The sequence below is a fragment of the Elephas maximus genome, chromosome X (genome assembly GCF_024166365.1).
Source record: "Elephas maximus indicus isolate mEleMax1 chromosome X, mEleMax1 primary haplotype, whole genome shotgun sequence".
NCBI lineage: Eukaryota > Metazoa > Chordata > Mammalia > Proboscidea > Elephantidae > Elephas > Elephas maximus.
This window is the reverse complement of record NC_064846.1, coordinates 124,071,141-124,095,303: the sequence shown is the minus strand read 5'-3', so window position 1 is coordinate 124,095,303 and position 24,163 is coordinate 124,071,141. Positions and strand designations below refer to the sequence as shown.

Here is a 24,163-nt window from a genome sequence, read left to right as displayed (position 1 = left end):
TATTATTTTTTTAATGTTATGGGTGGCATTGTTTTCTAGGTTTTCCCAGATGATCATTCTGTGGATGGATTCTATGAAAACATTTTTCCTTGGCAGTTTCATGTATCAAGGTGTAATTATTTCTGTTGTTGTCAGATTTCCATGTGGAAGCAGCCAGAAGGGCCAAATGGTTGCAACCCAGTGGTCTCCCCTGGAAAACCCTTTAGTGTAGTCTGTGTGTCTGAAGAGGCATTGGGAGGGAAGGTTAACCAGCTGGATGAGGGCAGAGGATCAGGGAAACACGTCATTAGGTTTCCGAGGTTGTGTGTTATTGTGACAGTTACATTGCAATGGGAGCGGTTTAGAGATCCTACCTGATATGAGTATCTTTGGGGACCCGGTGAGTAAATGTACAACGGGCTTTGCCCCCCTCTTATTTGTACTCCTTGGTACACAGCCCCTGTGGTAGGGTGTACAGTTTGGTTATTGTAACTTTTGAACACACCCTGTGCTCAAAGGAGAGGGTATAGTGAAGAAACCCTGACGTTTGAGCCTAGACCTGTCAAGAGGCAGGCCAGCTTTCTGTGGACTGTCCCCAAGCCTGTAGACAAATCTAGCAGGACTGGTTGTATTTGGTATGTGTAAGCGCCTTTATGACTGTAATGGTTTAATAAATGGGGAGATAGGTTCGGGCTGTGTTAGTTGGGCAAGCGAAAGTGTTATGGTACAGAAAAGAACACAATGCATTTTGACTTATCTGTTGTTACTGTCTTGTTTTCTTTTGAACAGATACTTCAAGTCTTCTATGGGTTCACTTGTCTACTCCTGATGTTGGCTCGGGGTTTCTTCAAATGTATTTTTAATGTGGTAGGGTTTCACCCTGGAATGATGTACCAGTTAGAAATTCTGGGCACCTTCACAGGCTGTGGGGGTAGAAATCATAACAGTACACGGTCCCTTCTACGTTGGGGCAAGTTGGGATACTGGGGACCCATCTTTCCAAGTTTTGACTAGGACTAAAGTTCTCGGCTTGTATAAAGGGACTGAGCTGTATATTGGAGATTCTGGTACTCTTAGCTCTTGAATAGCTTGTTGGAAACTTGTCAGGGAAGTTACAAATTGTACTAGTTGGTTGGTTTCCTCATCTAGGACCAGATCTGTTCTAAGGAACAGTCTGTCATACAGGATTTCAAAGGGACTAAGCTTTAAATGAGAAGTAGGGCTTATCCTCATGTGGGGCAATGCTATAGGGAGGGACTGGATCCAGTTTTGGTGGGTTTCTTGGCCCAGCTTGGCTAAAATATTTTTTAGCATTTGATTTGTTCTATCTTCCCTGAGAATTGAGGCCTCCTTTGACTTATGGCTGAAATGAATGTTGGGCCATTATCACTCTATAGAGACCTAGGAAGTCTTCACCTGGGGATGATTTCTTTTAGTAGTTTATTTATGACTTCCTAGGCTCCTTCTGTTTTTGTGGGAAATGTCTCTACCCATCCTGTGAAGGTGTCTATGAAGACTAATAAATATTTGTAGCCTAGGCATTTTGGCATCTGGGTGAAATCTAACTGCCAATCTTCTCCTGGATATGACCCAGTTCTTTGGACAGATTTTACTAGCACAGGTGGTGGGCGGGCACCTTGAGGGGTGTTTATTGCACAAAGGAGACATCCTTGGATAATTTGTTTTCTGAAGCCCTTTACCTGAAAACAGGCAGGAGAAAAACTGAGTTGTTTTATCTCAGCCAAGGTGGCATGAATCATGTAGACCCATTAGGACTTTCTATTGAATATTTTGGGGCAGATGAATAACTCCTTCTCTTTGATACCACCCATCTTTATCTTGGGAATACCCGTTTTTCTCGGCCCACTGGTTTTCTTTTTTGTTGTACTGTGGTGTAAGGCATTTTACGCTGGCTGAAGGAAGTAGGGCACCAATTAACGGGTCTTTAGATACTGTAGCTGTCTTTGTCGCCTGATCAGCTAGTTGGTTACCTAGGGCTGTTTTACTATCCCCTTTTTGGTGTCCTTTGCAATGCATTATGGCTACTTGTAGAGGCGGGTGGATAGCCTTCAGGAGCCATAAAATATGGGGCCCATATTTTATGGGACTATTCTTAGCGTTTAGATACCCTCTTTCTTTCTATAAAGCTGTATGGGCATGTAGTATAAGGAAGGCGTACTTAGAATCTGTGTGAATGTTCACCTTCTTTTTCTTTCCCAGCTCGAGGACCCAGGTCAATGTAATTAGTTCTGCCAACTGTGCTGAGGTTCCCACGGGTAAAGATTTAGCCTCCACTACCTGGTGTAGAGATACGATCACATACGCTGTGTGTCATTTCCCTTCTTTGACAAAACTGCTGCCATCAGTAAACCATTCTTCATCAGGGGTTATGAGAAGTTGCTCAGTAAGAGCTTGTCGACTGGCATAGATCTGGCTCATGACTTCACAGCAGTTGTGGAGGTTTGGGTCTTTAGGATTGGGGGGGCTGGTAACAAGGAAGTGGGGTTTTGAGTGTAGCACTCTTTTACTGTGATTTGTGGATTTTCTACTAAAACTACTCGATATCTTAGGATTCTGCTATTTGTTAGCCACTGAGGGCCCTTGTTGTTTAACAAGGGGCTGATTTGGTGTGAAGTATATAAATCAATTTTCTGTCCTAGCATTAATTTTAGAGTTTCCTCTACAAGAACAGCGGTGACTGCCATCACTCAGAGGCAGTGAGGCCACCCTTGAGCTACCGTATCAAGTTCTTTAGATAGGTATCCTACTGGACTCATATCCGGTAATATTTTTAAGGTTTGGGTGAGGACTCGTAGGGCCACTCCTTTTCTCTCTGTTACATATAGTTGGAAGGGTTTTTCTAGGTTGAGTAATCCCAAGGCAGGAGCTTGTAGTAGGGCCTTTTTTAGGTTTTCAAAGGCATGTTTCTGTTCTTCGGTCCACATTAATTCATTAGTTCCCTGCTGGTTGTTTATTTTGAGGGTGTTATATAGTGGCCTGACCTTTTCACCGTATCCAAGAATCCATAGCCTGCAAAGGTTCGTTAAACCTAAGAAGGATCTGAGATGTTTCGTGGTGGTGGGCTCGCGGATGTTTGCCACGGCTAAAACTCACTGAGTAGAAAATCGTTTTTCTCCTGGGGCCAGCCTTAGTTCTAGATATTCTATTTCTTGTTGTAAAAGTTGGGCCTTTTCCTTTGAGACTTTGTACCCTTTTTCTGCCAGGTGATTTAGAGTTTATAACATGTTGGTGTCCCAATTGTTCTGTGGGGGAGCAGATGAGCAGGTCATCTATAGATTGAACAACTTGTCTACCCCCCTCAAGTGTTAGGTACTCTAAGTCCTGTGCCAAAGCTTGGCCAAAAAGGTGGGGGCTGCCCTCAACACTTGGGGTAAGGCTGTCCATGTTAACTGTTATTTGTGACCAGCAGGGTCAGACCATTCGAAGGCAAAAAGAAACTGGCAAGCCGGGTCTAAAGGAATGCAAAAAAACACATCTTTCAAGTCTAAAACAAAAAACCATTGGGTGTTAGGCAGTATTTCTCCCAAGATTGTGTAAGGGTTGGGAACCACGGGGTGGAGAGGAATTACAGCCTCATTAATGATCTTAAGGTCTTGTATTTCCCACCTTTCTTTTTGACGGGGAGAATGGGGGTATTGCAAGGGGAGTTGCAGGGAGTTAATATTCTGTGTTTTAAAAAAGGTAGTAGTTGTGTTTTGTAGTCCCTGTCTACCTTCTAAGTTAATGGGGTATTGTTTTTTTCTTGGAAATTTGTTGGGGTCCTTTAACCTTACCATTACTGGGGTAGCATTATGTGCCCATCTTGGTATTTCAGTAGCCCATACCTGGAGGTTTAACGCTTGTTGCTCATCTATGTCTACGTAAGTTCCATTTCGGTTAATTTGTAAGGTCATTATTTTGTTAGGAGTTAGATCTTCTGTTGAGAAGATGACTCGAGTTTTTACCTTACTTAATATGACCCTCTCTAGAAGTGGGACAGGATGTTCTGGGAGGATTAAAAATTGGTGTGAGAATCTTGTTGCACCCCACAGACAGTGTAATGATGGAGTAAAATATTTTACCATGAGTTTCTCTTCTACTCCCTGAACTGTGCTTTTGTTAGAAGAAGGGGGTCCTCAATAGGAGGTTAGTGTAGAAAAGGCAGCTCCTGTGTCCAAAAGAGTAGTTACTGACCTTCCCGCTACATCTAGGGTGACCTTTGGCTCTTCCGCACTGACATCGATGCTTTTGGTGTTCTCGCCGGGAGCCTCTTGGAGCCCAGGGTCCCATCAGCTTAAGGCCATTTCCATTGAGGGATCAGGTCTGGGAGTCCTTCAACTCTCAGAGCAGTCTCACCTCCAATGGCCATGTTGTTGGCAATTTGGACAGGGCTTCTGGGGCAGTTTGTTCCGGGGGCAATCTCTTTTCCAGTGGCCAACTTGACCACATTTGTGACATGCACTGGGTGGAGTATCTTTAGGTCTTCCTACCAGCAGGGGGTGGTGCCTGCCCTGTAGGGTGGCGAGGAGATGGGCCTGCCTTTTCTCTTCTTTTTTCTCCTTTTCTCGGAGCCTTTCTTCCTCTTCCTGGTCTCTATTATAGAAAACCGAGGAAGAGACCTTCAATAGTTCGTTTAAGGGAGTTTGGGGTCCTAGCCCTTGTTTTTGAAGTTTGTGCCTGATGTCTGGAGAAATGTGAGCTAGAAATCTATCTTTTAAGACTAGTTCACCTTCTGGTGACCCTGGGTCTAAATCAGTATACTTTAAGAGGGCTTCTTTTAGTCTTTCTAGGAAGGCAGGGGGGTTTTCTTGGGGCCCTTGGTTGACAGTGACCAGTTCATTGAAATTGGTAGGTTTTATCCTGCAAGCTTTCATTCCCTCAACCAGGCACACTAACATGTGGTCTCTCACCCATCTGCCTCCTTGGGTATTATAATCCCATCCCAGGTCTATGCCTGGGACTACGGCGGTGCCCATGTGGTAGGCCTGTTGGTTTTGTATATATAGCCCTTCTGCAAATCATCTGGCTGCCTCAGTGAGATTCAATCTTTCTCCCTAGGTGAGCGTGTGGTTACAGATTATCATTATGTCTTTCCAACCCAAATCAAAGGTGAGCGTTAAGTTCTTAAATTTTTCTATATAGTTGTTAGGGTCGTCAGAGAAACTTCCTAGCTCTGTTTTTAGCTTTCCTATGTACTGTACTGAAAAGGGAACCTGTACCCCGACTGGTCCATTAGGGCCAGCCAATTCTTGAAGGGAGCACAGGTAAGGTGGTGAGGTGCTGTGGGCAAGGAATTGGAGCAGGGAGGAGTAGGAGGTACAGACATTTCTTTGGTATCTAAGGGCGCGGTTGTAAGGTTGGCAAGGTTTGGGTCTAAGGTGTCCATTCTTGGTTTGTAATGATGGAGAGAACTGTGGGGTCTATCTTACACTTTTTACACAGTTCTGGATTTTCTCTTAAGACCATAAAAACCTGGACATAAGGGACCTCTGTCCATTTGCCTTGTTTCTGGCAAAACAGATCCAGCTGTAGGATGGTATGTATGATAATTTAGACTCCCCTGTTCTGGCCAGATTTCTCTATCTCCCAATTTATATTGAGGCCATGTGGTGTTACAAAAGAAGACTAATCTCTTTTTCTTCAGGGTTTGAGAGTCAAACCTGTCCCAATTTTTTAGGATACATCCCAGAGGCGAGGCTGGTGGTACCGAGTTTTAGTTTCCCATCTGGAAAGGAAGACAGTGAGTCATAGGGGGTAGGACATCTCTTGCACCCCCTATGTTAAATCACTGCCTGGAGAAGGCGTCCTTTCTCAGGCCTGGGCTTCCAGAATTAACTAGTCTTACTTTGTAGCCCGCACCTGAAGTTTCTTATCTAGAAACTTCCTGCTGCCTCTGTCTTAGGGGTCCTTGTTCACGTCTGCGGTTTTGATGGGACATGAACCTATATATTTGTTGATGTCTTTGTTTCCCAAGAAACTGATTATCGTATACCCTGCCAGCCATTTTAGGGTGGAGGTCCTTTGTGCCTCTGTCTGGGAAGTCTTCACTTCATTGGCAAACTTTGTTATCCATTGAAGCTGACCCCTTGATTGCCTTGCCCCCTGACACATCGCATAATCCTGAGGGTCTCTTGAAACTGGGTGTAGGAGATGATTTAGCATTTGTGGGAGCCCCTCTTCTGTCCATACCCAAGAGGGGATAATCTTATTACTCTTTGGGCCCCTCCCTTCTTTTTCTCTGCAGAACCAACAAATCTGTTCCTCATGTCTGCCCCTCTCTGTATACTTTACGAATTGTTCCTGCACGCTGAAAGAGGGAATCAGGGCATGGAGGGCTGTCATAAAGTAGACTCCTGCAGCCCACTTCTTTGTATACTCTCGGACATTCAGGTTCTTTGTAAGGGGGGTAATAGATACAACTTTAGTTAGTCTAATGAATAACCTTAAGATTCTTGATTCAATGAGGCAGCCCAGTGTGTCCCTATTCATTCTTTTATAATATAAAAGCAGAAGGAGCTGATCAAGGAAAGGCCGCCTGTGTTTAGCTTCACAATGGCGGTATAAACAGGAAAGGGAGAAAGGGCTTTCGCCGGAACAATTATCCCTTAGCCTATTACCAATACAGCACTGATCCCTTTTGCAAAGCACACATGGAGGATATAGATGCAAGTATCTTTAGAAGTTGGATGGGGCTGAGAGGTGCAAAAGGCAGATGGGTGACTGGTTTCTTAAAGAGACTCACCGACTTGACATGACTATTGTTGGAGGTCAAATGTTCTGGGCCGAAAATGTGCTCCTTTGTGAGCAGGACTCCTAGAGGGTGTGACCCCTCTAGTCGGCCGACACTTCTCTTACGTGTCTCGGTTTCTCTCCCGGTTGTCTAAGACAATCCGGGGGGCTCAGAGTGCTGGGTGGCCAACCCTTATGTGTGCATCCCCGGAGGAGCCTGGTTGTTAATTAAGTGAAGTCGGAAGTTCCTGTGAGGCCGCTGCACATTTTGGGTTTGACTCAGACACCTCCACAAACTGGAGGAAGCGCCTCTTTTCTTCGGAGTCGGAAAGAGTCAGACACTCGTTATTACCATCTTCTTGTTAATAGTCAGACCATCTTCTTGTTAATAGTCAGACTAAGAAGAAACAAAACACACACACAGGTAGGGGTAGGGGTACGTCAGCGCAGGGCTGGAAAGGAAAAAAAGAGAGCCCGAGCTTTTAGGTGGACTCACCACTTTCTGGACAAAGGAGGAGGAAGTTTTCAGTCCAAGTCATGGCACCAGAAGATGTTACCGGAGAATAGCCTTGGTTCTTGTCTTCAGTGTAGGAAAGAATTCAAACACTGAGACAAATAGTGCCAAGCGAGCAGAGGTTTATTAGCTAGCAGGGGGTTAGTAGCGAAAGTACACTTGGCTAGGGAGCGTCAAGCGGGCTACTCAGATAGAGGAAGTGTCCGAGTGACCTGACAGTCGTTTTCTTAGGGTTTTATACCCTTTTTCTCCTATCTCCCCCGTTAATGTTTAACTGCCAAGTCAGGGACCCCTGTAGAGACCATTTCCTTGGCTTATCATTTAATTACCAAGTTAGGGACCATCTTATTGAGGACTGTCACCACCTCCTGTCTCTTCCTCCTCCCGAGTGCAAGCTCTCCCCCTCCACCTTACAGTAATATAGATACAGTAATTCTAAAGAAAATTTTGGCAAATCAAATTTTACAATATATTAAAAGGTATTACATAATGAGAAAGTGGGGTTCATACCAGGAATGCATGATTAACATTTGAAAATTAATCAGTGTAGTCCACGATAACTCAAGAAGAAAAACCATGCGATCATTCCAATAGATGCAGAAAACCATTTCACAAAATCTAACACCCATTTTTGATGAAAAGTCTTAGCAAACCAGGAATAGAAGGGAATTTAATCAACCTGCTAAAGGGCATCTTTGATTCTTTTACAAGAAAGGAAAAGGGAAGTAGCAGAGCTTTTCAAAGCCATAGCACTGGCTGAGCTAGGTACCTGTAGGCCACCGGAACTGCTAAAACATGTCAATGCTGGGACTGAGCCTTCTGGCCTGAATAATTCAATCTCATGTAATCCTGTAAATGTCCTTTAACTTGAATTATGCAATAAGCTCTGCCAAACAACATAGATCTTTGCCCTGATACTTAAATAATATGAATGGTGCTGGTAGTGATAACAGGAATCGCTAACAACTACTGCACAATCACTATGCTTCAGGCACTGTGTCATGTTTGATATGGAATAGCTCACAGAATCTTACAACAACTCTGTATACAACATACAATAACAAGATTACTCAAGGAATGTTATTTGGTTTAATTGTTTTTCACCCACTCGTAAAAATATACAAACCTGCAAAAGAGCAGGTTTAATTTTATGAAAAAATGGAAGTGTTCAAATTACTGCCCTATGAATTTTGTTAGGAAAGGATTTTTAATAAGGAAAAGTAAAGAAACATAATCTTTAAGCACACTTACTTGTACCTTTCCCATACTTCTGACCCCAGGGTTGTATGTTAAAATTCTCTTCAGGGAATAAATAACCGGAAGTGGGAACTTCCATACTCTGCCTTTATTAAAGCTTTAATTACAATTACAGTTGCATTCCCACCAATTTAAAGACATTAACCTGCTTGTTTGTAGCAGTTCTCAGGGCTGCATCACCTCTCACTGTCTGAGGTCGCCCAAAGCCCACCTGTGCATACTGTAGGTCTGTCATGACGCTTTTCTCAGCTGAGGCAGGTCCTATCAATGCCCGCGGCTTCCCAAAGCCCGCCTTCCACTGCACTGCCATTGGGTGATATCACTGCCTGTCGGGGGCCTGAGAGGAGTGTGCATCCTCGCAGGCCGCTGCGTCAGCCCGGGGGAGCTGGTTGTTGAGGAAGCTGTGCAGGCCTGTGGGGCAGTCATCTAAGTCACTGTTTCTGCCTCAGAGAAATGGTTTTGCGAGGTGGTTGTTCTTAGGTGCCGTCGAGTAGCGACCCTATGTACAACGGAACGAAAAACCGCCCGCTCTGGCGCCATCTGCAAGGTTATCTCCCCCGAAATGGGTGGTTGAGAGTGAGGCGGTGCGCTGGGGTTTCAGAGATGGCATTCTCCAAGCAGCAGCAGGGGTTGGCATTGGAAAAAGTGTGGCATTTTTTAGGGGAGATACTCAGGACTCTTGGAGTGGCTGTAAGATGCCTTAAGGAGGTCTCCCGGCCCTGCCTGCACCCTGTTAAGCACTTTTTCTCAAGCTTAAATTCCTAGAGCTTTCTCCCCTCTGTCCCTCCCGTAAGGGCAGCCTGAACCTCAGTTTTCTCAACTGTAAAATGGGTAGCATTACAACAGCAATCGGTGAACACTTAAGATTTTTTAGTCTTTTCAAAGACATGTTACTGAGAATTTAAAATTAATGACAATAATAAAAACCCTCAAGTTGAAAAGCCTTTAAATTTTCTAGGTGGATAATTCAAAGGGGGATGTCAGAAAACCATAATCAGCTAGTTCAGGCTTTAATTTTTGTTTTAATACATGGTGCTTCTGATAGTTTTAATGTGGTGCTGATGATGATGCGAAAAACCCAAATCACTTAAAAATCCTTCGTCTTGGCCGAAGTCAGGGCAGGTGGAATGAGTTCAAAGGCATCTATGAGTCCCTGGGAGAAAAAACAGTGGTGGCCTTGCACTGCTTGCCCAGGAGTGGGCTGCACCCGCCCCTTGCTTCCCCACCGCCAGCTCCTGTGCAGTAAACTTGCACCAAGGGGTTTTGCGCTTCCTTTTGTAAACGTTAGGCAATGGAGCCAGAAGTCTGTTTTCAAACACTGCCTATAAATTAGAGTTTTAAAACAAATTAAATACTTAAATGAATTGAAATTTAAAACTCACTCCTGAAATTATTCTTCCTCCCGGCGAGCACTTTGGAGCCCCTCAGTGAGGTCCAACAAGATGAGTTCCTGACCCCGCGTGGGTATCATATCTCAATAAAAATGCATGGAAAAATGGTTTCAAACAACCAATTTTTAACATTTTGATTTCTTACAAATTCTTATTGGCTAGAGAATAAAAACAATTCTCCTCTTTTCTGAAGTTGAATCCCCGGACCCCACATCATCTGCACCTCCCAACGCAGGAGCTCCAGTGGGCACCTTAGTAACACTCCTGAGCAAGCAGTGCAAGACCAGTACTCTTTTCTCTCCCAGGGACTTAAGAGATGCTTGCTGTCGGGCGACAGCCCCAGCAAGGAAAGACCCTCACTGTGCGACCTGGCAGATAATCTGAGGAACTGACACATAGCCACCCCCACCCCCCCACCCCAGATTCATGCATTCAAGGAAACTTACTGACATGGGCAAGCAGCTGCTCTCCAGTAGTGGCCGGCTGGAGTATTTTCCGCAACCACCTAGCAAGGGACCCAAGCTTATATACCATTTCAGCTGGGACCAAGGCTCATCGTTTTCTCCCATGTCCTTGGGCAGTCAGTGTTCCCAGGGACTTCACGTCCAGGCCCAGATGTTTTCCTTCCTGTTGCTAAGGCATTCCTCAGCCTTGGCTGCTGGCCCAGTCATGCCACTCCCGGCCTTGTACCTTAGCCGAAATCCATACCGAATTCATCCCCAGCATGCTTCGGGGAAGAGCAAAGCTGATTCCATTAGGGAGAGGATGCATACAGCTGAATAGCATTACCCTACACCTCCGAAGTCATTCCACTTGCCAGGGATACTGACAGAAAGGTCGGAGGTTCAAACCCACCAGCATCTCTGCTGGAGAGAAAGATGTGGCAGGCTGCCTCGGTAAAGATTACAGTCTCGAAAACCCTGTGGAGCCATTCTGTTCTGTCCTATAGGGTCACTATGGAGGCGGAATGGACTCAATGGCAATGGATTTTGAGTTATACTTTGCATACAATAAAATGCACCCATTTTTAATGTAGCGTTCAAAGAGTTCTGACAAACTCATTGACAGAACATTCCATTCACTTCCAAAACTTCCCTTCTGCCCTTCCCAGTCAATCCCGCTCCCCACAAGACAACCACTAATTGGCTTTCCTTCACTATAGATTAGTTTTACCTGGTTTATAATTTCATACAAATGGTATAATACAGCATTTCTCCTTTGAGTCTGGCTTCTTTTATTCAACCTTATGAGATTTCATCTATGCTGTTCCATATATTATTATCTTCCATTGCTGAGTAGTATCCCATTGCTGTGTTTCTTCTTCAATTCTTAAATTGTTGGACACCTGGACTGTTTCCAGTTTTTTGCTATTATGAATAAAGCTAATTAGAACATTTGAGTACAAGTCTTTGTATAAACATTGCAGTAGTTCATAAAGGACGCCTTCCAAAACAGCTCACCGCCCCTCTTAAATCCAATGCCCCAGCTTCCGCCACACCTGAGACTTGCTGTTATCCAAGGCTATGACTACAGGCTCCAAGAGCTGGAAAACACTGAGGATGCTTTGGTCAGATTTAATCCATTTCAAAGCCGGAAAACTGAGACACAGGTGTTAAAAATAATTAAAAACTTAACATTTATTCTGAGCAGTTATTCTATAAGGAGCCCTGGTAGTGTAGCGGTTAAAACGGTAGACTGCTAACCAAAAGGCCGGCAGTTCAAAACCACTAGTGGCTCCGCTGGAGAAAGATGTGGCAGTCGACTTTCCTAGAGGATTACAAGCCTTGGAAACCCTGTGGGGTCGCAATGAATCGGAATGAACTTCATGGCACTGGTTAGCTATTCTATATGCTTAGGGCTCTTGGTCACTGACCGACGAGGGCGCTTAAGGATTCCCCGCCCAGATTCCGAAACTGCTAAGGTCACCCTTGAAAGCGACCCAAAAAAAAAAAAAAAAAGCCCTGCTTTATTCCGTCACGGCACAATTGGGGTTAAAGCTCATGGAGCGCAAGCCTCGCCCCGACTGCGCCTGCGCGAATGAGACCGTACGAATTTGCCCCAGACCCTGACGTCTCAGACAGCCTCATTCGGCCCGTCCTACCTTAATGGGCGTGCCTGCAATCCAATAAGAATGGAGGGCTGAGTCCCGTGAAGCCAATGGTGAAGGCCCAAGGGGGGGGGCGCGGAGGCGGACCCTGTAAGGAGGAGAGAAGACAGGCCCAAGATGGAGGCGGTGGAGGCCGTAGCGGCGTGACAGGTGAGGGTGGACCCCGCAAGGCTACATTTCTGGAGCGGCTCTCAGGCACAGGCAGGGAGTCTGGACCGAAAGCTCAGTTCCAGGATGGCTGCGCCTGGGCCCCAGCGCCCCCCGTCCGGAACCGGAGGAGTGGTTCGCCCCGGGGCGAAACCATCGTCGTCAGCGGGGTGAGGGGTGGGTAGACAGAATAGGCGGACTAGAAGGCTGGTGATGGTTTCGCCCGCCGCGAGTGGCAGGGTGTCTGCGCAGAACCGGGAAGCTTCCGGTAGGCGGGGCCCGGCCGATTCGGGCCTGGGCTGTGGTTTAGGGAGCTCGTGATTCTTTCTTAACCCAACTGAGGTGTCTGATAACCCGTCCTTACGTTCTCCACAGAGTGCGTGGAGATACGGCACATTACTCCCTTTCCATATTCTGGATCAATACCTGACCCATTAAGAGAATGGGAATTTCTCCATTACCCCTTCTTAGCCCTCCCCAGCTTCCTTCCATTATCCCTTTTCACTTCACTAATACGTCTGGGACCCCTCATTAGTTGTCAGGGGGACTGTTGGAGTCCCCCCTCCACCTTACTCCCTGTTTATCTCACCACGACAATGTCTGTTGATGCATGATTACCCTCTTTTGCCTTTTCCTCATGACAATGTCTGGTGATCCACCATTACCCCATACCCATTTGGCCCAATGTCAGGTGACTTCCATTTTCCACCCTTCTGCCCATGACAGTCCCTAGTGACCCCTATTATATCTCCAGCATAGTGTCTGGTGACTCCCCATCGCATAGCCTAGTGACTCCCATTATCCCCCTAACATTGTGTCTGTGATCCTACCATCAACATTACACTCCAGGCCCTTTAAGAACACTGTTTGGTGCAGCCCCCATTTCCCCCAACTAAGAGCAATATCTCACGATCCTCCATCCCCCATCACAGTGTTCGTGACTCTTCCCGCACCACAATATCTGGTAATTCCCTCTCATTAAAAGCTAGAACAGAGTCTGTTTGTGTCCATTATGTACCTAAAATCCCTAGTGCAGTGCATACTGACATTAGGCCCCAGCAGAGAGTCACAGAGTATTGTGTGCACTCCTGTACCCTCCGGGACAGTGTGTGCTGCCTTCCCACCCCCACCTCCACTCCTGCAGTGAATCTGAGACCTCGGTGCTCTGGAGGGAGACAAGTGATAGGAGGGTCTGAGCAGAGGAGCGACTGGATCCTGGCTCAGCTTCAGGTGATAACAGGATCTCATGGGCTGCTGTGTGGAAATTAGGCTACAAGGGGCAACATGGAGCCTGGAGACTGGATTTTATTTCGTACCCTGCCACTTTGCTTCCAGAGTACTACTATTGGATTTCTAAATTCCTCCTCTCTCTTCTCCTAGGAGCCCCATGGAACCTGCCCAGCCCCACCTCAGCCCTTCTTGACAAAGTCCTAGGCTCCATGGAGCTGCCACGGGCCCCCCCTGCCAACGGGGCTGAGCCATCCCGGGCAGTGGGTACCGTCAAAGTCTACCTGCCCAACAAGCAGCGCACGGTGGTGAGTCCCTGAGGGGCAAAACTGACAGGGATTAGGGATGGACCCAGTTGTAAGTCTGGGACGGGAGGGTGATAAAGGTGGGAGGAGGCCTTTGTGGAGAGGTGGGGGAGCCTACTGGGGCCCCTGTTGGGCACTGAGGGCCCCACATATGCACACACAGGTGACCGTCCGGGATGGTATGAGTGTCTACGACTCTCTAGACAAGGCCCTTAAGGTGCGGGGTCTCAATCAAGACTGCTGCGTGGTCTACCGACTCATCAAGGGGTAGGTGTGGCCCCCACCCACTGGGTGCCCAGCCTCCATGCCCTCCTCAGAGTCATCTGACTCCTTTTCTCTGCCATTGAGTCTTCCATATTCTTTCTTTCGTCTTCCATTGTTGTTGTTAGTTACCATCAAGTAGAGTCCTCATAGCAACCCCATGTCACAGAGTAGAACTGCCCCCTAGGGTTTTCTTGGCTCTCACCTTTACAAAAGCAAATCACCAGGTCTTTCTCCCTCGGAGCTACTGGGTGGGTTCAAACTGCCAACCTTTCAGTTAGCAGCCGAGTGCTTAACTGTTTGCACCACCAGGGATCCTGAGTCTTCCGTTAGTTCAGTTAATTCGTGAGTTCATCCGTCTTTTGTTACTTCATTAGCTTGCTGCCTTGTAAGGTCTGCAACTCATTCACTCCTTGACCCAAGTCCTCACCATGCCCCATCGCCTCCTCCCAGAGGAGTTCATCTGTTTTGTCCTTTCACTATTTGAGTAATTTTTTAGCTCTCTTTCTACAGTTTCCCCACTCTCTGCCTGTTGAATTGAGCCTTGGACCATTAAGTCCTTTGTTCTGGGGCTCCCTAATTTCTTTCATCTACACATTGTTTTTTGTTGGTTCATGTCTCATTAGCCACTTTTCAGGGCTTGCTCAATACTTCTAATATTGAGTTATTTATTCACCACTTCACTACCCTTGTGACCTTGGGCAAGTTACTTTACCCCTCTGGGCCTCGGTTTCTCCATTTCTAAAATGGGGGCAAGAATAGTAACTGGTTCCTAGGGTTGCTGTGTTGAGAATTAAACTTGGCAGATATTACTCTGTGGATAGCAGGCTTGGAAGGACTTTTAGGGGGTTCCATGATTCTTGTCTACCCTCCCACTCATTTCCTTCTGTGCCCTTTGCAGGCGAAAGACGGTCACTGCCTGGGACACTGCCATTGCCCCCCTGGATGGCGAGGAGCTCATTGTCGAAGTCCTTGAAGATGTCCCACTGACCATGCACAATTTTGTGAGTGCAGGGCGGATAGTAGAAACAGGCCATGGGAGGGGGGAGGGTCCTTCACCAGGACTCAACTTCTCCTGCTCTGTGGCAGCAGGTGCGGAAGACGTTCTTCAGCCTGGTATTCTGTGACTTCTGTCTTAAGTTTCTGTTCCATGGCTTCCGCTGCCAAACCTGCGGCTACAAATTCCATCAGCATTGTTCCTCCAAGGTCCCCACAGTCTGTGTCGACATGAGCACCAACCGCCGACAGTGAGCCTGGCCTGGGGTGGGTGGGGGGATGGGGAGAACAGAAGCCCAGCGACAAGGCCCTTGTAGACAGCTGACCTGTGTCCCCTCTCTCTATACCCCTTTCACCCTCAAGTTTCTACCACAGTGTCCAGGATTTGTCAGCAGTCTCCAGACAGCACGAGGCTCCCTCTAACCATCCCCTGAATGAGCTGCTAACCCCCCTGGGTCCCAGGTAGGGAACCTTAAGTGAAGGGCTGCTGTTGGGAGAAAAAGATCTGGGGGCCCCAATAGACCACAAGCCATACTTTATTCATTTCTTTATTTGATATTTTTTGAGCACCTACAAATGGAAGCAGAGTGATTAAGGGGCCTTGGGTAAGTCACCTTATCTCTCTGGGCCTCAGTTTTCTCATCTGTAAAGAGGAGATAATGATAACTTTCTACCACATAGGGTCATGATGAGGATTAGATAAGTTAAGACGTGTCCAGTGCTTAGAACAGGATCTGGCACCAAGTAAATAATCACTGTTTCTTATTGATTATAAATATATTTAATAATCTAACTGCTTTGTTAATTCTTCCAGTGTAACCGTGCTCAAGCCTTTCTATTTTGAGATACGTGCTATTTTATCATAAATTATTTTCATTTTACTTCTTTATATTAAGTATTATAGTACTGTAATATTTATTAAAATGTTATTTCTCTAATATAAGTTTATATATGCTTTATGTGTCTGTTATATATATTATAATGTATGTATATAATATATGTTATATATTACATAATCATGTCTATATTTTTATATAATGTAGAACATCATACATTTTTATATAAAATATAAAATAATAAATTCAGGCCACTATATTGACTGTTTTTAATTATAGATGTATATGGATTTGTTACCTTTGAATTTAATTTCAGGATAGTGCAGTGAGCATTAAGGTACATTTTTGTAACATTATAATATATTATAATACATTTTTATATGTATTTTAAGAACGTTGTCTTAATATGGAATCCCTGGGTGGTACAAGCAGTTAAAACATTTGGCTGCTCCATTGGCAGTTTGAGTCCACCTAGAGGCACTTCGGAAGAAAGACCTGGCAATCTACTTCCAAAAAATCAGCCATTGAAAACCCTCTGGAGCATGGTTGTACTCTGTCACAAATGGGGTTGCCATGAGTTGGAATCCACTGGACAGCAGTGAGTTTTTGGTTTTATCATCTTAATATGTATAATATACTATGTATTATATAATAATACGTAATATAATTTGAATACTATACCTAATTGTAAAATACTATGTATTACTCTTCCCTCCACTATCTACGTGGCTTGCTCTACCTCCTTTAGGTCTTTGCTCAAATGTCACCTTCTCAGAGAAGCTCTTCTTGACACTCCCAGTGACACGTTCTGTCTCCTTGTTTTGCTTAATCTTTTTTTTCCTTTACTGTGTTTATCACTATTGGGCATATTAAATATTTCTTTGATTTTTATTTATTTCTTCCCCTGCTGGAATGTCAGCTCCACAAGGGCAAGAACTTTTGTTTACAATTTTATCCCCGATGCCTAAAACAGTGTCTGGCACACAGCAGACAGTGAATAAATGTTTATTGAACAAATGAATAATAGTAATAACAATGGACATGTATTGTGTGTGAGCTAAATATTTATGATAGGGGAGGAGGTTTTATTGGGTCTCCAACTCATTAAACAGTGATTTCATAGCCTTTCTACTGTCAGCTCGCGCACCCAGCACCGCGACCCTGAGCACTTCTTCCCTGCCCCGGCCAATGCCCCCCTCCAGCGCATCCGTTCCACGTCCACTCCCAATGTTCATATGGTCAGCACCACAGCCCCCACAGACTCCAGCCTCATCCAGGTTGGTTCTGATGGGTCACTAATGGGAGACTACTGGGCAGAGGGGAGAGCCATTGCTGTTGGCATCTATGTCCTCTCTTTGACTCCTGTCCTCTTCTTCTAGCTCACTGCCCAGAGTTTCAGCACTGATGGTGAGCCACCCTCTGCCTGCACCCTGAGCCCCACCCCTGTCCCGCTTGGCTCCACTCATGTCCTCTCCACAACCTCAGCTGCTGGTACTAGAAGTGGTGGTGATGGAGCCCCCCGGGGGAACCCCAGCCCAGCTAGCGTGTCCTTGGGGAAGAAGTCTCCACATTCCAAGTCACCTTCAGAGCAGCGGGAGCGGAAGTCCTTGGCTGATGACAAGAAGAAAGTGGTAAGTTCAAGGGGGACCATTTAGGGAAGCACCACAGACTGAGGGATGTGGGCAGACCCCTCAGATACTGCCCATCTGGCCCACAGAAGAACCTGGGGTACCGAGATTCAGGCTATTACTGGGAGGTGCCACCCAGTGAAGTGCAGCTGCTGAAGAGGATTGGAACGGGCTCATTTGGCACTGTGTTTCGTGGGCGGTGGCATGGTGATGTGGCTGTAAAGGTGCTCAAGGTGGCCCAACCCACAGCTGAGCAGGCCCAGGCCTTCAAGAATGAGATGCAGGTGCTCAGGTGAGAGTACATGGGTGTGTGGTTGGGGAGGTGTGGGGTGGCAGGAGTGGGCCTGGGCGTTGCCTTCCTGGGAAAAGGCCATCTTTGGGGTGCTTCATGGACCTCATTCAAGTCTGTTAATCATAAGTTGTTTCTCTGCCGAGGATGTCCCTTTCCATTCTGTGAAATGGGTGTGTTTAGAGGACATCTGATGGTATTATTGTTTGGGTTTAGGTTAATGTTAATAGTAATTGATGGTTATGTCCCACCACACACAAAATGTGAGTCTTCTCATTTCCCTGCTGTGAAATGGGTGTGATTATAGGACAGCATCCATGTTTTTGTGTTCACTTCCATGAATAGCGTAATGTTAGTAACTGCATCACCAGGAGGGCTTGTATTCTGCCTTCCCCTCTGTTTATAAACAAAAACCAAACCTGTTGCCATTGAGTTGATTCCGACTCATAGAGACCCTATAGGACAGAGTAGAACTGCCCCATAGGGTTTCCAAGGAGCAACTGGTAGATTTGAACTGCTAACCATTTGGTTAGCAGCCAATCTCTTAACCAGTGCACCACCAGGGCTCCAATTTATGCTGTATTTTTGTTATATTAATTATGATAATGCCATCATTTAAAGAATAGTATTATATTCCTAACCATAATTTAATCCTTGTTTAATTAATTATAATAATTGCTATCATTAATGTATAATTAATATTATATTCATTCATGTTGAAGAACCCTGGTGTTCACCTTTTTGCCCCTATAGTTGCTACCACTCCTGGGGATGCTGGCATGGGTTTTTCCTCTCTGTTAACTGGGCCTAATTATGTATGTTACAGAGTTGATGTTATCATTATTACTTGTGCTATATTAATATTTATGATGGATGTCACAGTCAGAAAACTTACATTCCTTGTTCACCTCTGTGAAATGGGGATGATTTGAGCATGTCATTAATTTGCATTATATGATATTGCAACCATAATCTTACCATTATTAGGAGTCCTTGTGTGCTCTGTTATCATCTCTGACTTGAGCAAAACCCAGTGCATCATTGATGTTATCATTATAATTGCAGCATTCTATAAGAAATGGAGGTTTTCTTCTAAACTTGTTATTAGTTGCCGTCGAGTCAGTTCTGACTCATGGAGGGGGAAACAATTCATATGTGACAATTTCTGTGAGGTAGACTCAGGTACCCAGTAGCAATGAAAACAAGAACAGTAGAAATTTACAGAGTGCTTACCATGTATCTGGTGCTATTCTAAGCATCTCACTGATTATTTACTCACTTACTTCTCCCAGCATCCCTTTAAGTAGCTAAAGTAATTATCACCATTTCACAGTTGAGGAAAATGAGACACAGAAAGGTTAAATGTCCTCCCAGAGGTTGCACAGTGAGTGAGTGGTGAAACCTGGGTTTGAACACAATATAACTTGAGTCTAAACTCCATGCTCTTTACTTCTAAGCCTCTCATGGTGATTAACAGAAATAATTATTGCACAGCATCAGTATTTTTACCCTGCAATTATCATTATTATATTGATGTATCTATGAAGTTGATTGGCATTCCACTTTCTCATCTGTAAATCATCACAGCCCCAGCTAATGGTCAGAGTCAGAGGCATGGAGGGTGTTAATGGGAGCCTTTCAGTCATGATTAGAGATGCTGCTGGTAGGCAGAATGGTGGGAGTGTTAGTCCTAACCCCTGTTTTTGTTGGGAGACTCAGTGAGGAAGCTCTTGGCATAGAATCACAGTCCAGCAAATATTTTTCAAAAATTTATTGAATCTGGCAATTATATGACTCTGAGCTTCCTAAGACAGGTAAAAATGAATGACAGAAGAAGACAGTGAACACAGAGCCATTCCAGATGCTCAGTGTCTTAGTCATCTAGTGCTGCTAGAAGTCCAAATTCAGAGCGTCAGCTCCAGGGGAAGGCTTTCTTTCTCTGTCGGCTCTGGAGGAAGGTCCTTCCTGTCAATATTCCCCTGGACTAGGAGTTTCTCTGCAGAGGAACCCTGGGTCCAAAGGATGTGCTCTGCTCTGGGTGCTTCTTTCTTGGTGTATGAGGTCCCCCCTCTCTGCTTGCTTCCCTTTCCTTTGATCTCTTGAGAGGTAAAAGGTGGTGCAGGCCACACCCCAGGGCAACTCCCTTTACCTTGCATCAGGGAGGTGACCTGAGTAAGAGTAGCGCTACAATCCCACCCTAATCCTCTTTAACATAAAATTACAATCACAAAATGAAGAGCAACCACAGGATACTGGGAATCATGGCCTAACCGAGTTGATATACACATTTTTGGGGGGAACAATTCAGTCCATGACAGAACCACAGTGTGACAGCACACTCCTTTCCATCCTGGATTTCCCGTGTCCATTCAACCAACTTCTGCTCCTTTTTGCCTTCTCATCTTGCCGCCAGACACGAGCTGACCATTTAGTCTCATGTATTTATTTGAGCCAAGAAGCACTTCCTTGACAATTATCATTTTATGTCTTCTAGTCCAGTCTAATCTTGGTCTGAAGAATTGGCTGTGGGAATGGTTTCAGTTCTAGGCTAACCAGAGAGTCAGGGGGCCATGTCTTCCAGGGTTCCTCCAGTCTTAGTCAGACCATTAAATCTGGTCTCTTTATTAGAATTTGAGTTCTGCACCCCACTTGTCTTAGTTATTTAGTACTGTTATAACAGAAATACCACAAGTGGATGGCTTTAACAAAGAGAAATGTATTCTCTCACACTCTAGTAGGCTAGAAGTCCGAATTTAGGGTGCCGGCTCCAGGGGAAGACTTTCTCTCTGTTGGCTCTGGAGGAAGGTCCTTGTTATCAGTCTTCTGCTGGTCAAGGAACTTCTCAGGTTCAGGGACCCTGGGTCCAAAAGACCCTCTTTGCTTCCGGTGCTGCTTTCTGGTGGTATTAGGTCCCCTACTCTCTGCTATGTTGCTATGAGTCAGAATCGACTGGAGGGCACTGGGTTTACTCTCTGCTTGCTTCCCTTTCCTTTTACCTCTTGAGAGAGAAAGGTGGTGCAGGCCACACCCCAGGGAAACTCCATTTACATTGGATCAGGAATGTGACCTGGGTAAGGGTGTTATAGCCCCAACCTAATCCTCTTCAACATAAAATTACAATCACAAAATGGAGGACAACCATGCAATACTGGAAGTCATGGCCCAGCCAAATCAATACACACATTTTTGGGGAGACATAATTCAATCTATGACACTCAGTAAATGAGTAACAGTTGCTGTTTTCCTCCCTGACCCTGACACTGCACCCTCTGCCTGCAGGAAGACACGGCACGTCAACATCTTGCTGTTTATGGGCTTCATGACCCGGCCAGGATTCGCCATCATCACACAGTGGTGCGAGGGCTCCAGCCTCTACCACCATCTACATGTGGCTGACACACGCTTCGACATGGTTCAGCTCATCGATGTGGCCCGGCAGACTGCCCAGGGCATGGAGTGAGGCCCTGTCCTGGGGACTAGGGAGGAGAATGAGGGAAATGGGGGTCGGGGGAGATGAGGTGGTCCCCAGCCAATTTACCACTTGCCTCCACCCCCACAGCTACCTCCATGCCAAAAACATCATCCACCGAGATCTCAAGTCTAACAGTATCTACCTGTCCCTGTCTAAACACTGGGCTAGGGCTGGGCGATGTTAGGCAGAATGAGGCTTAGGATGGCTTTTGTGGGGGGCTTAATAGGGGTGAATAGGGAGGGGGATATGTTATATAGCTCCTTTCCAGGTGGCAGAGCTATGGCTGGTGTGGGAGCCTTAATGAGAGTCTCTTGGTCAGGAGTCAGAGATGTGGCTGGTTCAGGTACTGTCCTTGGGGACACTGGTCAGGGTCTGGGGAGTGACAGTTGTGGAGGGCATTACAGGGAGTTTCTGGACAGGGCCATTGGCATGGTGGGTTTGGGGGCCACTGGGGATGCTTCCTGATCAAGAGTCACAAGGGGGCCAGATTGGGGGGTTATTAATTGGACCTCCGCACCCAAGTCAAAGTGTTGATAATTCATGTGACAGTGGGGGGCTTCTGGTCAGGGTCAGAGGCATGGCTGGTGTGGGGGTGTTGATGGGAGCCTCCCAGTCAGGGTGAGAAACATGGCTATTGGGAGTCCCTGTAGTGCCCCTTGACCCCGGTGGACATCTTCCTACACGAGGGGCTCACAGTAAAGATTGGTGACTTCGGCCTGGCCACAGTGAAGACGAGGTGGAGTGGAGCCCAGCCCTTGGAGCAGCCCTCGGGCTCCGTTCTATGGATGGTGAGTTGAGCCAGGCCAGAACAAGGTCATATAGGGGCATGGGCTTCTGGACTGGGACATGGGGGGCTGAATTGGGACGTGGTTGCCTGTGCCAGGTGTGGGTGGCTGGACTGTTCGCTTCATGTCTCAGCTAGTGTGGGTAGCTAAGAGTTATACCCAGTGTGGCTAGTAGGATGTAGGATTGTGGTCCAGCCATCTGCTGACTCCATGCTCCTTCTGCCTGGTCTGACCTACTGAAGGCAGCTGAGGTGATCCGGATGCAGGACCCGAACCCCTACAGCTTCCAGTCAGATGTCTACGCCTACGGGGTTGTGCTGTATGAGCTCATGACTGGCTCACTGCCTTACAGCCACATTGGCAGTCGTGACCAGGTGAGTGTACACCTTACCCACAGTCCCTTGGGCTAAGGGATTTCTCTCAGGCCTCCACACCCCAGATCCCTTCCTTTGCACAGACCAAGAATGTCACATTTCCCCCAGAAACTCAAAATTTTCTGAGCTGAGAACTCCCAGAATCCTCTAAGCTCCAGATGCCCTTAATCCTCTTATTCCCCCATACTCAGGGCTCCTTCTTTCCCCCATTTCCACAATCTTCTGAATCCCCAAAGTCCAGAATCCCCTAAATTCCCTATACCCAAAATTCTCATAGGCTTAAAGTACCCAGAAGTCCTCTGGACCCTTAAACAGCTACAGTCTTCTGGCCTGGGTACTCAAAATCTACCAAGCCCCCAAGTTCCAGAATCCCATTTCTCCCAGAAACAGAATCCCTTTGTGCTTCCAGATACTCTCAATCATCCAGGCCTTGGGTATCCAACAGGCCTCTGGGCCCTGGGACTTAACAATACTCTAGCCCCCAGACTGTCACTGTTCTCTAGGGTTAAGGCCCAGAATTCTCCCTGAGAAAACGAGGATTCTCTAGGCTCCAGATAACGACAGTCTTTGGGCCCTGAACACACAATCTTACAGGCTCCACAGACTCACACAGTCTTCTAGGTCCCAGACACAAACGCGTAAGCTCCTGAGGGCTAGGATCCCTGGGCTCTCCCTAGACCAAAAACCCATGTTTTCCCCAGACTCAGGACTTCCCAGGCCCCTGAGCCCCCCTGAAACCTGTGGACCCATAATCTTCTGGGCTTCAAGCAAAGACTCTTTCAGAGACCCAGAATTGCTGGGTCTACAAGATACAGTCCTCTGGGCCCCAGTTCCCAGAATACCCAATTTCCCCAAAAAGGAACCCTCCAAATCCCTAGAAACTCAGAATCCCTTGGGCCTCCCAGCCAAGACCCCTGGATCACCACTTCCTGCCTCCCACCACCACCAGATTATCTTTATGGTTGGCCGTGGCTATCTGTCCCCGGACCTCAGCAAAATCTCCAGCAACTGCCCCAAGGCCATGCGTCGCCTGCTGTCTGACTGCCTCAAGTTCCAGCGGGAGGAGCGACCCCTCTTCCCACAGGTGGGCTGGGTTGGAGGGCTGGACACCTTGGGGAGGGGGGCTCTGAGATGGAGGAAGACACAAAGGTGTGAATGTAAGGCTCAAAGATGTACAATGTGTGTGTGTGTTTCCATATGAGGCTGGGGTCTGGGAGTGTTAAGGTGCCCTGGGGGTCTGGATACCCTTCCTCATCCCCATCTGCCTCCAGATCCTGGCCACGATTGAGCTGCTGCAGCGGTCACTCCCCAAGATTGAGAGGAGTGCCTCCGAACCGTCCTTGCACCGAACCCAGGCTGATGAGTTGCCTGCCTGCCTACTCAGCGCAGCCCGCCTTGTGCCTTAGGCCCCACCCCCGGTCACCAGGGAGCTAATCTCAGCCTGCCACGCCAAGGAGACCTACCCACCAACCAATCAATGTTCTGTCTCTACCCTGATACTGCCTCATGATCCCCCACCCACCACCCTGGGGGATGAGGAGGTCCCCATGTGCTTTACCAGTTTCTCTGGAATTGGGGGCTACCCAGAGACTGAGACCCTTGCCTCCTCCATAATTTGAGTTCCTCTTGGCTTTGGGGATACTTCTAAATTTTGGGAGCTCCTCTATCTCCAATGGCTGGGGTTTATGGCAGGGAATGCATTCAGAACCTCTCCGGAATTTGTGCCTGATGTGCCTTCCACTGGATTTTGGGGTCCCCAGCACCCCATCTGGATTTGGGGGTCCCCTCTGTGTCTCCCCCCTATTCAAGGACTCCCCTCTTTCTTCACCAAGAAGCACAGAATTCTGCTGGGCCTTTGCTTGTTTA

At 46.7% G+C, this 24,163-nt stretch overlaps 1 protein-coding gene and 1 long non-coding RNA gene across 6 annotated transcripts; one reads left to right on the top strand and one right to left on the bottom strand.

Moving 5' to 3' along the window:
- Positions 1-9,413: 9,413 nt before the first annotated feature.
- On the bottom strand, positions 9,414-12,312 carry LOC126068610 (uncharacterized). Its single transcript, XR_007515744.1, has 3 exons — positions 10,317-12,312; positions 9,862-9,952; positions 9,414-9,632 (listed from the first exon to the last, which is right to left on the bottom strand). It is a non-coding gene; the product is annotated as an uncharacterized LOC126068610 (long non-coding RNA).
- On the top strand, positions 12,066-24,161 carry ARAF (A-Raf proto-oncogene, serine/threonine kinase). Of its 5 annotated transcripts, none has more exons than XM_049871287.1 (16): positions 12,066-12,127; positions 13,505-13,659; positions 13,820-13,923; positions 14,819-14,921; positions 15,007-15,164; positions 15,277-15,375; positions 16,873-17,026; positions 17,129-17,156; positions 17,235-17,380; positions 17,467-17,669; positions 20,946-21,122; positions 21,226-21,272; positions 21,808-21,926; positions 22,166-22,297; positions 23,247-23,381; positions 23,569-24,161. In XM_049871287.1, the coding sequence occupies exons 2-16, from the start codon at positions 13,564-13,566 to the stop codon at positions 23,701-23,703; spliced, it is 1,836 nt and encodes a 611-aa protein (XP_049727244.1). In that variant the 5' UTR covers positions 12,066-12,127; positions 13,505-13,563; the 3' UTR covers positions 23,704-24,161. The 5 variants fall into 5 exon arrangements, with proteins under 5 accessions (XP_049727244.1, XP_049727245.1, XP_049727246.1 ...); XM_049871288.1 differs by having other exon boundaries at positions 15,010-15,164; positions 23,569-24,160; XM_049871289.1 differs by having other exon boundaries at positions 16,888-17,026; positions 23,569-24,160.
- The last annotated feature ends 2 nt before the right edge of the window (positions 24,162-24,163 follow it).

Coding starts and splice junctions, on each gene's coding strand:
- ARAF (XM_049871287.1), top strand. CDS start 13,564: ATGGAGCTGCCACGGGCCCCCCCTGCCAACGGGGCTGAGCCATCCCGG. Junction 21,927..22,165: donor CGGGCTCCGTTCTATGGATG/GTGAGTTGAGCC, acceptor GACCTACTGAAG/GCAGCTGAGGTGATCCGGAT. Junction 22,298..23,246: donor ACATTGGCAGTCGTGACCAG/GTGAGTGTACAC, acceptor CACCACCACCAG/ATTATCTTTATGGTTGGCCG.